The 12,500-nt window shown below is 41.6% G+C and overlaps 2 protein-coding genes across 3 annotated transcripts in view; one reads left to right on the top strand and one right to left on the bottom strand.

The window, feature by feature from the left end:
- Positions 1 to 3,055, top strand: part of ankrd46a (ankyrin repeat domain 46a) — a 3,861-nt gene extending 806 nt beyond the window's left edge. Inside the window, exons 3-4 of one of the 2 annotated variants that reach the window (XM_083564455.1) lie at positions 410 to 568; positions 1,990 to 3,055. In XM_083564455.1, the coding sequence (XP_083420581.1) occupies positions 410 to 568; positions 1,990 to 2,206 (376 nt within the window). In that variant the 3' untranslated portion in view covers positions 2,207 to 3,055. Of the gene's footprint in view, positions 1 to 409; positions 569 to 1,962 lie in introns of both variants that reach the window. The other variant, XM_083564454.1, reaches the window with a different exon arrangement.
- Positions 3,056 to 3,582: 527 nt separating this feature from the next.
- LOC310738843 (G2/mitotic-specific cyclin-B3-like) overlaps positions 3,583 to 12,500 on the bottom strand; it is a gene marked incomplete at its 5' end in the record, with an annotated part of 44,936 nt that continues 36,018 nt past the window's right edge. Inside the window, 9 exons of the mRNA XM_083564276.1 lie at positions 3,583 to 3,861; positions 3,949 to 4,079; positions 4,509 to 4,658; positions 4,865 to 4,990; positions 5,173 to 5,310; positions 8,285 to 8,371; positions 8,565 to 8,703; positions 8,786 to 8,886; positions 9,995 to 10,052. Of these exons, the coding sequence (XP_083420402.1) occupies positions 3,777 to 3,861; positions 3,949 to 4,079; positions 4,509 to 4,658; positions 4,865 to 4,990; positions 5,173 to 5,310; positions 8,285 to 8,371; positions 8,565 to 8,703; positions 8,786 to 8,886; positions 9,995 to 10,052 (1,015 nt within the window). The 3' untranslated portion in view covers positions 3,583 to 3,776. The remainder of the gene's footprint in view (positions 3,862 to 3,948; positions 4,080 to 4,508; positions 4,659 to 4,864; positions 4,991 to 5,172; positions 5,311 to 8,284; positions 8,372 to 8,564; positions 8,704 to 8,785; positions 8,887 to 9,994; positions 10,053 to 12,500) is intronic.

Here is a 12,500-nt window from a genome sequence, read left to right as displayed (position 1 = left end):
TTGTGGTTTAGTCTCAGAACACCAACATCAGTCTGTGACTGGACAAATGATCTAATGTTCCTGAAGAGTCGAATGATCTCCTCCATCCCTCTTCCTGACCCTGACCCTTGTTTATTTTCTCTCAGTCCCTCAGTTCCAGCTGATAAAATCATGTATTGTGGTAAAAGGTCAGTTATGAGTGAAGAGAAATCAGAAGATGGTGGATTGAGCTCTCCTCCGAATGTGTGTATGTCATTCTGCAAAGCAACACGTGTGGATTTCTGTCTTCGTGTATCTCAGCATTGCTCCGCCTTCCCGACCTAGTAGCTGTCATGGGATAGGGCAGAGCTGGCTGGTGGGTGGAGCCTCATGTTTGATGTTTTTAAAGTTTCCATTGAGATGAAGTTCCTTTGTGTGTTTGTTTCTACAGTAATCACAATGGAGCGACTCCTCTGGTCCTGGCTAAGAGGCGTGGAGTGAACAGAGATGCTCTCCGTCTGCTGGAAGGACTGGAGGAGCAGGAGGTGAAGGGGTTCAACCGCAGCTCCCATTCCAGCCTGGAGAAGATGCACATAGCAGATAATGAGAGGTGAGGTTACAGTGATATTATAATGAGATCACAGTGAGGTTATAGTAAGATTTCCATGAGATTAGTGAGGTTTCAAAGAAATTATAGTGAGATTACAGTAAGATTACAGGGAGGTTACAGTGAGATTAGTGTGATTTCGATGAGATTACAGTGAGTTTAATGTGAGATTTCAATTAAATTATAGTGAGTTTACTGTGAGATTACAGTAAATTTACTGTGAGATTACAGTGTGTGTCTTTGAAATTATAGTGGGTTTCTGTGAGATTACCGTTAGTTTGTGAGATTACAGTGAGATTATGTGAGATAACAGTGAGTGTCTTTGAGATTACAGTGAGTTTTTGTGAGATAGCAGTGAGTTTCTGTGAGATTACAATGATATTACAGTGAGTTTCTGTGAGATTACAATGATATTACAGTGAGTTTCTGTGAGATTGCAGTGGGATTACACAGAGTGTCTGTGAGATGACTATGAGATTACAAAGTGCTCCATCTTTATTGGCACATTTTATCTATATGTATGTATTATTTTCAGAATTGTACATTAATACTGAAGACACTGAATTATGAAAGAACACGTATGGAATTATGTCAGAAACAAAAACATGTTACACCCAGAATATGGTTTATATTTTCATTTCTCAAAATAGCTCCATTTAGATTTAATGATATCTTGGCAAACGATTGTCTCGTGAGGTCGTCACCTGGAATGGGTTTCCAACAATCTTGAGGAGTTCTCAGAGGTGTTGAGTTTTTGTTGGCTGCACTTGTTGGTCCAACTCACACAAACCATCTCACCTGGATTTAGATGTGGTGATTGTGGATGCCAAGTGATCTGAGGCAGCACTCCATCACTCATCTTCTGAAATAAATAACTCCTACAGAACTTGTGTTTGGAGGTTTTGTCCTGTTGGAAAACAAATGATGGCCGAATGAAGTGTAAAGCAGATGTGATGTCTGCATGTCAGTGCAGAATGCTGTAGTACCCATGCTGGTTAAGTGTGTCCTCAATTTGGACTAAATCACCAACAGTATCCTCAGCAAAGCACCTCCACACCATCACACCATCTTCTTCATGCTTCTCATTGGGAACCCACACATTCAGGAACTTTCCATTCATCCTCTGTACATCTAACATCTGAGAACCAAACATCTCAAATCTGGACTCTTCGGAGCAATGGACAGTTTTCCACTGATCTAATGTCCATCTCTTGTGTTTCTCACTCTCTTCTGCATGTTGTTCTTCAGAAAAATTATTTCTTTGTTGCAGTTTGAACTTTTTTTCAAATATAATTTTGTTCAAGCTTTTTTCAGTGTCAGTGAAAAAAACCCGCTGAGCCGTCACATGATCTCAGTTCTATACATTACACTGATGTACAAACTTCTCTCTTCTACAGCCAAACCTCCTTGTTCCTTTTGTACAGTGCCATGGAGAGTCATTCGCTCCTCAACCCTCACCTCCACCGCACTGACGGTGTGTTCTCCAGCTTCCGCACCACGTGGCAGGAGTTTGTAGAGGATCTGGGCTTCTGGAGGGTTCTGCTGCTCCTTCTGTTCATCGCTCTGCTCTCACTAGCCATTGCTTACTACGTCAGTGGAGTTTTGCCTTTCAGCTCAAACCAGCTGGAGCTCGTGCGTTAGAGTTCCATCCTGAGTGAGGAACTAATGGAGCTGTAGAAGTTCACTCACCGAATTAATGAATCATTTTACTGAATCAAATAATCGAGTTTATGCCTCTGAATGGTGTGTAAATGAAGCTGAATGCATTTTTATGATTTCTGTGTAAATAGTTGATGCAGTTTTAATGCCCTCTGAAGTTTTATTTTATTATCATGTGTTGCACAAAGTCAGCGTTGGTCCTGAACATCTAAAACCTTCACATTCACATTGAGTCGAATTCTAACTGAGAATGAACTCGTTAACCTCCACCAGATACATTCCTCATAATCAGAAATCATGTTCTCACATTTCCAGATGTTTATGTACACCTCTGGAAATAAAGCTTACTCACAGAAGATCTCAGCAGGTTTCTAACAGGTTCATGGAGTAATATATTATTTCTATAATCACATTTTATGAACAAAAGATCTAATAACCCCAAAACAACTCGTATCAAACAGATGATCCACACGCTCACTACTGGTCCTGTTCTTATCAATCTAACAAATCATCCAGATCTTACTGAGACAGACCTGAATTTCAGAACCAGTTCAGAACCACTGATGTTCTTTTCCATTTGATGATTATTTTTATATATAAACACTTGTTTGTAACTGTTGTTAATTTAGCAAAAAAAACAACATTTTTTCTGTTTAATTTCTTCCTTATTCCAGGATTTAACATCATCATTATATTATAAATGATGTAATTGTTGGTTATTGTTGTTAAAGGCAGCACCAAGTCCTGTTTCATGTGTCTGTAGAGATTTCAGTGGATTTTACAGAAACGCCATGAACTCATGAGAATAAAGATTTTCCAGTTTTTCATTAACGAGATTGAAATTTGTGTACAATATAAAGATTTTCTCTCTGTAAGATCTGAGTTTATTTTTAGATGAAATCGTGAAGCGATTGTCTGATAAAGACAGTGAATTAAATATCAGGGTCTTGGTCATGAGAGAGAGAGAGAGAGAGAGAGAGAGAGAGAGAGAGAGAGAGAGACGTGTAAAAGGCGTGTTCACGTCTACACTCATCTCCCACCATGACACCAGAACACCCCGGGACAGAGGGAGACGTCCAGCTCTACCGCTGGAGGGAACATTTACTCTGAATAAAAGAATTAAGACTGGGGGGGTTATGGAATGGGTGGAGAGTGAAAAGATCAATAATAGAAAGTCTGATGTCTTCATCAACTGAAGCTTTTCTGAATGCACTTTTACAGATTCAGTACGCTCTTGTTCCTGCTCACTCCAGGTAAAAGTCCACACACTGTTGTGGAGGAAACCGGAGAACTGGGGTCAAACCCACACAGGAACACATGGAGACGCTACACTCAGAATAGAAGCTGGAGCTGTGATGTCCACTGTGAGATGTTCAGGTCTTTATTTACTCACTAATCTGATGACAAGGCTTCGTTTCTGATTCATTAAAAATACAAACATGATAGAAATTTCCATCTTTTGGAGTCAAAAGTACAAAACTACAACAATTACACATTTACAAATAAATAATATTTACAGCAGAACAGATTTTAAATCTGTTTGTTTCCTTCATCACGGCATGAGGTTCACGTCACACAGAGCTTCTTCCAACGTCTCAATGTGCACCAGCGACATTTTAGCAACTTCATAGAAAACTCTGCAAAAGGTACAGTAGAGATTAGACCTTCACCATCAGATCCTCAGACCAGGATCTCATCTGAACACTGATGATTACACCACCTACTTGTGAGAGTATTTGTTCTCCACAGCTCTGAGGTTCTCATCTGCAGGACTGGCCAGCATGGCATACAGCTTCCTCACCAGCGGCCCGAGTTCCCTGAGTGTGTATCCGCTGTGGTACTGCAGCGCCACCGTCTGCACGCCAGACACGGTGGGAGTGAGTGTGTGTAAGGAAGAACATCTGGAGAACATTCATCATTCCACACTACACTGGGGTCTAAATACTGAAACTTGACTCACAGAGCAGCAGTTTATATTCAGTAGAAATGTACAACACACACAGCAACATAAAACACACTGCAGAGCTCCACCTCTCCATCTGCCATCATCATGACTGATCATTAAATATCTGAGGGGATCGTCAGGATCGTTCACCAGTATCAGATCTGAGACTCAAGTTTAGTGAGAACACAGTGTTCATGATGTTCTGCGAGTGTTCACGCCGGTGTTTCACCATCTGGTGAACACGTTTGTGTAGTTAAACATGAGCATTAAAATCATGTTCCCTGTTCAGTTCCATGTGTATTTAAATCCACACGTGTGTGAAGAAGGTGTGGTTCTCACCCATCCTCCCAGCCGGGTGGTGATGAGGGCGAGGAGGAGGCAGGCGGACGCTAAGTGTGAAGCTCTCTCAGGAACCAGCTCCAGTTCCATCAGGCTCAGTTCACACACGTAACGTGCTAAAGTTAACGTCTCCATGCTAGCATGAGCTACCTGCGGGTTTAATTCAGAGTTAGTGTTGGTTAGTTATTCAGAGCTGTGCAGAAGCATGAGTATGACGTGAGTGAGATGTGATCAGGTCTGTCTCAGGAAAGTTTACTCTGAACTAAGAATGAAGAGAAGGAATCTAACAGCTTGTACACAGTGTCTGAACTCACGGCTGCTGCAGGAATCAGTTCAGAATTAAAAGATGCTCAAACCTTCACGTATCGTCTGAGGAATCTGTAAGGCACAGGGATGTTAATGTCAATAACAAGGAACTCCTGTCTCTGGTAGGCGTCGTCACAGATGTACAGGAAATCATTGATGGTGGGAGGAGAACGTTCCTGCAAACATCAACCATCAGCATACAGGCATGCAGTGAAGTGCATCAGATTCTCAACATTTACATCTAACACACCTGAGAACATAACGGACCTGAGGGTCTGTAGTGTGTGTGTGTGTGTGTGTGTGTGTGTGTGTGTGTGTGTGTGTGTGGGGACATGCAGGTCACTGGGTGGAGTCTCACTTCAAACTTGGCAGCGAGGAGCATTGCGGTGGAGCCTATCAGCTGCAGGGATTCTCTCATCACCTCTGTGACAGACAGGTAATGATCAGTCACCTTCACAGCCTGGTACAGAGTCTCATGGTTCAGCTCAAAGTTCTCCTGTGTGTGGGTTAACACACACACACACATTGTGCACACACATCTACAGTGCATCATTTCATCCAAAGATTCAGAGAATCTGGAACGATCTCTGTGCGTAAGGGTGAAGGCCGAAAAACCATACTGGATGCTGTGATCTTCGGGCCCTTAGACGCCACTGCATCACATTCAGGAATGCTACTGTAATGGAAATCACAACATGGGCTCAGGAATACTTCCAGAAAACATTGTGGGTGAACACAATCCACCGCGCCATTCGCCGTGGCCGGCTAAAACTCTATAGGTCAAAAAAGAAGCCGTATCTAAACATGATCCAGAAGCTCAGGTGTTTTCTCAGGGCCACGGCTCATTTGAAATGGACTGTGGCAAAGTGGAAAACTGTTCTGTGGTCAGACGAATCAAAATTAGAAGGTTTTTTTTTAAAACTGGGACGCCATGTCAGAAGCCTGCATCTCTGATGGTATGGGGTTGCATGAGTGCGTGTGGCATGGGCAGCTTACACATCTGGAAAGGCATCATCAATGCTGAAAGGTAAATCCAAGTTCTAGAACAACATATGCTCCCATCCAGATGTCGTCTCTTTCAGGGAAGAACTTGCATTTTCCAACTTGACAATGCTGCATCAAATACAACATCATGCTGCGTAGAAGAAGAATCCGGGTACTGAAACGGCAGTCTGCAGTCCAGATCTTTCACCAATAGAAAACATATTGGCACATCATAAAGAGGAAAATGCGACAAAGAAGACCTGAGACAGTTGAGCAACTAGAAGCCTGTATTAGACAAGAATGGGACAACATTCCTATTCCTAAACTTGAGCAACTTGTCTTCTCAGTCCCCAGATGTTTGCAGACTGTTATAAAGGGAAGAGAGGACGCCACACAGTGGTGAACATGGCCTTGTCCCAACTTTTTACACGGGTTATATACCCGTTACACACACCTTATATACCCGTAACACATCCATTACACACACCTTATATACCCGTTACACACACCTTATATACACGGTAACACATCCATTACACACACCTTATATACCCGTTACACACACCTTATATACCTGTAACACATCCATTACACACACATCTTATATACCCGTTACACACACCTTATATACCCGTTACACACACCTTATATACACGGTAACACATCCATTACACACACCTTATATACCCGTAACACATCCATTACACACACCTTATATACCCGTTACAAACACGTTATATACCTGTAACACATCCATTACACACACATCTTATATACCCGTTACACACACCTTATATACCCGTTACACACACCTTATATACCCGTTACACACACCTTATATACACGGTAACACATCCATTACACACACCTTATATACCCGTTACACACACCTCATATACACGGTAACACACGCCTTATATACACGGTAACACATCCATTACACACACCTTATATACCCGTAACACATCCATTACACACACCTTATATACCCGTTACACACACCTTATATACCCGTTACACACACCTTATATACACGGTAACACATCCATTACACACACCTTATATACCCGTTACACACACCTTATATACCTGTAACACATCCATTACACACACCTTATATACCCGTTACACACACCTTATATACCCGTAACACATCCATTACACACACCTTATATACCCGTTACACACACCTTATATACACGGTAACACATCCATTACACACACCTTATATACCCGTTACACACACCTTATATACACGGTAACACATCCATTACACACACCTTATATACCCGTAACACATCCATTACACACACCTTATATACCCGTAACACATCCATTACACACACCTTATATACCCGTAACACATCCATTACACACACCTTATATACCCGTTACACACACCTTATATACACGGTAATACATCCATTACACACACCTTATATACCCGTAACACATCCATTACACACACCATATATACCCGTTACACACACCTTATATACCCGTTACACACACCTTATATACACGGTAACACATCCATTACACACACCTTATATACCCGTAACACATCCATTACACACACCTTATATACCCGTAACACATCCATTACACACACCTTATATACCCGTAACACATCCATTACACACACCTTATATACCCGTTACACACACCTTATATACACGGTAATACATCCATTACACACACCTTATATACCCGTAACACATCCATTACACACACCTTATATACCCGTTACACACACCTTATATACACGGTAACACATCCATTACACACACCTTATATACCCGTAACACATCCATTACACACACCTTATATACCCGTAACACATCCATTACACACACCTTATATACCCGTTACACACACCTTATATACACGGTAACACATCCATTACACACACCTTATATACCCATAACACATCCATTACACACACCTTATATACCCGTAACACATCCATTACACACACCTTATATACCCGTAACACATCCATTACACACACCTTATATACCCGTAACACATCCATTACACACACCTTATATACCCGTAACACATACATTACAAACACCTTATATACCCGTTACACACAACTTATATACCCATAACACATCCATTACACACACCCTATATACCCGTTACACACACCTTATATACCCGTAACACATCCATTACACACACCTTATATACCCGTTACACATCCATTACACACACCTTATATACCTGTTACACATCCATTACACACACCTTATATACCTGTTACACATCCATTACACACACCTTATATACACGGTAACACATCCATTACACACACCTTATATACCCGTAACACATCCATTACACACACCTTATATACTTATTACACACACACTTCAGTTTGGTAAAATTAGTGTCTGTGTATTTTTTTATTTTATTTTTTATTTTTTTGTACAAACTTGAGACAAAAGTAAATAATGGGAGATTCTCACCTCTCTGTATCAGAGGTAATCAAAAATATCTTTAGCGTACTCCGGACTCATCAAACAGTCACCAACATGCTCATGATCAACATCAAACTCTTCTGGGATCTGCAGGAAACACACATTCAAGACCTGACAATAACAAGAAGATGCTTAACCTTTACCGAAGACACTCATGAGGTCCCTGAGATACTCCTCAGAACTGAACTGGAAACTCTGTAGCTGTGAGGAGAATTTTCTCTACCTCACAATGCTGTCTGATCACAGGTCTGATCACTTCTCTTTAATAAACTTCAGTAACCTGTTGTTCTTGGACTGCAGGCTGCTCTTTAGGATGAGATGTTCCAGTGTCTGCTGATGTTGACACCTCAGTCTGATCCACATGATCCACCTGCTCTGGCTGATCCACATGATGCTCCTCAGGCATAAGCTGTTTAGACCTGGAGTAATAAAACTAATTAAACTTTTATTTTCAAATGATGATGATGATGATGTATGAACTATCTGAGAGTGGATCATTACACATTCAGTGTATTCTTATTCTTCATCACCACTTTGTTCCTCTGTGTTTTCTTCACTAGTTTAAGGTTCTTTACTTGAGCATCATTCTGGACTTTTTTGGTCTGCTAGTGAAGAAAATAAAAAACATCCATCTTTAGTTACAGACAGAAACTCAAAAATGTATCCTAACTATAAACCTGTGGAAACCCCAGGATCTCTCAACCAACCGAATCTCTCTCACATCACACCAACCAACCAACCAACCAACCGAATCTCTCCCACATCACACCAACCAACCAACCAACCAACCAACCGAATCTCTCTCACATCACACCAACCAACCAACCAACCAACCGAATCTCTCTCACATCACACCAACCAACCAACCAACCAACCAACCGAATCTCTCTCACATCACACCAACCAACCAACCAACCAACCAACCGAATCTCTCTCACATCACACCAACCAACCAACCAACCAACCAACCAACCAACCGAATCTCTCTCACATCACACCAACCAACCAACCAACCGAATCTCTCTCACATCACACCAACCAACCAACCAACCAACCGAATCTCTCTCACATCACACCAACCAACCAACCAACCAACCGAATCTCTCTCACATCACACCAACCAACCAACCAACCAACCAACCAACCAACCGAATCTCTCTCACATCACACCAACCAACCAACCAACCAACCAACCAACCAACCGAATCTCTCTCACATCACACCAACCAACCAACCAACCAACCAACCAACCAACCGAATCTCTCTCACATCACACCAACCAACCAACCAACCGAATCTCTCTCACATCACACCAACCAACCAACCAACCAACCGAATCTCTCTCACATCACACCAACCAACCAACCAACCAACCGAATCTCTCTCACATCACACCAACCAACCAACCAACCAACCAACCGAATCTCTCTCACATCACACCAACCAACCAACCAACCAACCGAATCTCTCTCACATCACACCAACCAACCAACCGAATCTCATCACTTAACAGATATTCACATGTAAATAGTAGAGAAATGAAGTATATACATTTGTTCAGTAGATTTTCAGCTCATTTCTAATAAATATGAAACAAGTGTTAGAAAAGAACAGTGAAGTTTAGAATAAGTAGAATAAAATAGAAAAAAAAGAGGAAGAAGAAAAATTATCTTGCATTAAATATAAAATTACCAAAAAATATCAGCTCACGTTTGTAAGGTCATTAAATGCAGATCTTTTCTGAGGAGCTCCGTGTGGAGAGGATCTTCTTTAGCTTCTTTATCGCCATCTAGTGTCTGAAAGCAGTTAATTCCAGAGTTTACTGTTCAATATAAATAAATAAATAACTCAGTTTTATGAATACAGATTTATTTTTATAAAATAGTTACAGTAAAATTAATCACATTATTAAACATTATAATTCTACCGGCTTTTTATAGTTTACAAAAAAAAAATTGTTTTTATTATTATAATGGTTCTGGTGAAACTTGCTTTCTTAAAAAATGTTTGCCTAATTTTGGTCAATAACAAAGAGCATCATTCTATGAATCCCTTTAATTTAATTGTGCATTTACTTTATTTGGGCTAAATACTTGTATTTATTTCGGAAATTTCCACGTTTATTAATGTGTTTGTTTATTTGTGTATTTATCAAGTCCTTTTCTGTCCTCCATAGCAAAATATGAAATATTATTTAAAATGTTTTATTCAAAGTGGGTAGCATTCACTCTTTAATATAGCAACATAAAACAACAATTGTGGTATTAAATGTAAAAACATAAAGAAATAGATTTAGTAACTGGGGTGATGCTTTTTCTAGCAGTTATATATGTTATATTATAGAATTATAGATGTTATATTATAGAATTATAAATAGTACTTTTATGAAAATGTCACAAAATGTGCTCTAATGTCGTGAAATTACACGCATGCGCAGTACAACTCTGAGATTTGGACGCTCCAATACTAAACTGCATGTGACGTCAGTACGTCGGCTGTTAGTGCGTATGGGGGCGTTTCCGTGCGCGCTGATTGGCTGTGTGCGGTGTCAGGGATGTTAGCCTGTTAGCATGGCAGCGGTGCTAGGGTTGGTGTTTGACCGTAAAGCAGCCCGCGGTGCCGTGAGGAAAGCGCGTCTGTCTGAGGCCTGAACCTGAGCTCCAGCAGTAGTGTACTGATGATGAAGAGCAGATCCGCGGCCGCACAGCAGGAACTCTCGGTTTAGTCCCCGCAGGTGTGAGTGAGCTCCAGCACGATGATGATAGAGAACGTGGACGCGCTGAAGTCGTGGCTCGCTAAACTCCTGGAGCCGATGTGAGTGACGGAGCTGCGGGAGACATGCTAGCTCTCTCTAGCACATGCTAGCACGGATTAGCTTGCTAATCTGTTAGCATGTGAACTTCTCTCTCACTTGCTTTGAGATCATTTTAATGTAAACGCAACAATATGTTTATCACCTCAAACCCTGATCACCACTGCCTCAGGGACTGTACACTAGCCTGATGCTAACTTTGCTAAACTAAATTTGGCCTTTATGAGGACTGTTGCTTTATTCAGAGCTGTGTGTGTGTGTGTGTGTGTGTGTGTGTGTGTGTGTGTGTGTGTGTGTGTTTTTTACTGTTAGAGAGAGAGAGAGAGAGTGTGTGTTAGAGAGAGTGTGTGTTAGAGAGAGTGTGTGTTAGAGAGAGTGTGTGTTAGAGAGAGTGTGTGTTAGAGAGAGTGTGTGTTGGAGAGTGTGTGTGTGTTGGAGAGTGTGTGTGAGTGTTGGAGAGTGTGTGTGAGTGTTGGAGAGTGTGTGTGAGTGTTGGAGAGTGTGTGTGTGAGTGTTGGAGAGTGTGTGTGTGAGTGTTGGAGAGTGTGTGTGTGAGTGTTGGAGAGAGTGTGTGTGAGTGTTGGAGAGAGTGTGTGTGAGTGTTGGGGAGAGTGTGTGTGAGTGTTAGGGAGAGTGTGTGTGTGTGTGTGTTAGAGAGAGTGTGTGTGTGTGTTAGAGAGAGTGTGTGTGTGTGTTAGAGAGAGTGTGTGTGTGTGTGTTAGAGAGAGTGTGTGTGTGTGTGTTAGAGAGAGTGTGTGTGTGTGTGTTAGAGAGAGTGTGTGTGTGTGTTAGAGAGTGTGTGTGTGTGTGTTAGAGAGAGTGTGTGTGTGTGTTAGAGAGAGTGTGTGTGTGTGTTAGAGAGAGTGTGTGTGTGTGTTAGAGAGAGTGTGTGTGTGTGTTAGAGAGAGTGTGTGTGTGTGTTAGAGAGAGTGTGTGTGTGTGTTAGAGAGAGTGTGTGTGTGTGTTAGAGAGAGTGTGTGTGTGTGTTAGAGAGAGTGTGTGTGTGTGTGTGTGTGTTAGAGAGTGTGTGTGTTAGAGAGTGTGTGTGTGTGTGTGTGTGTGTTAGAGAGAGTGTGTGTGTGTGTGTGTGTGTTAGAGTGTGTGTGTGTGTGTGTGTGTGTGTTAGAGAGAGTGTGTGTGTGTGTGTGTGTGTGTTAGAGAGAGTGTGTGTGTGTGTGTGTGTTAGAGAGAGTGTGTGTGTGTGTGTGTGTGTTAGAGAGAGTGTGTGTGTGTGTGTTAGAGAGAGTGTGTGTGTGTGTTAGAGAGAGTGTGTGTGTTAGAGAGTGTGTGTGTGTGTGTGTGTGTGTTAGAGAGTGTGTGTGTTAGAGAGTGTGTGTGTGTGTGTGTGTGTGTTAGAGAGAGTGTGTGTGTGTGTGTGTGTGTTAGAGTGTGTGTGTGTGTGTG

The sequence above is a fragment of the Silurus aristotelis genome (genome assembly GCF_946808225.1).
Source record: "Silurus aristotelis genome assembly, chromosome: 16".
Classification (NCBI taxonomy): Eukaryota; Metazoa; Chordata; class Actinopteri; order Siluriformes; family Siluridae; genus Silurus; species Silurus aristotelis.
This window is presented reverse-complemented; position numbering and strand designations above follow the sequence as displayed.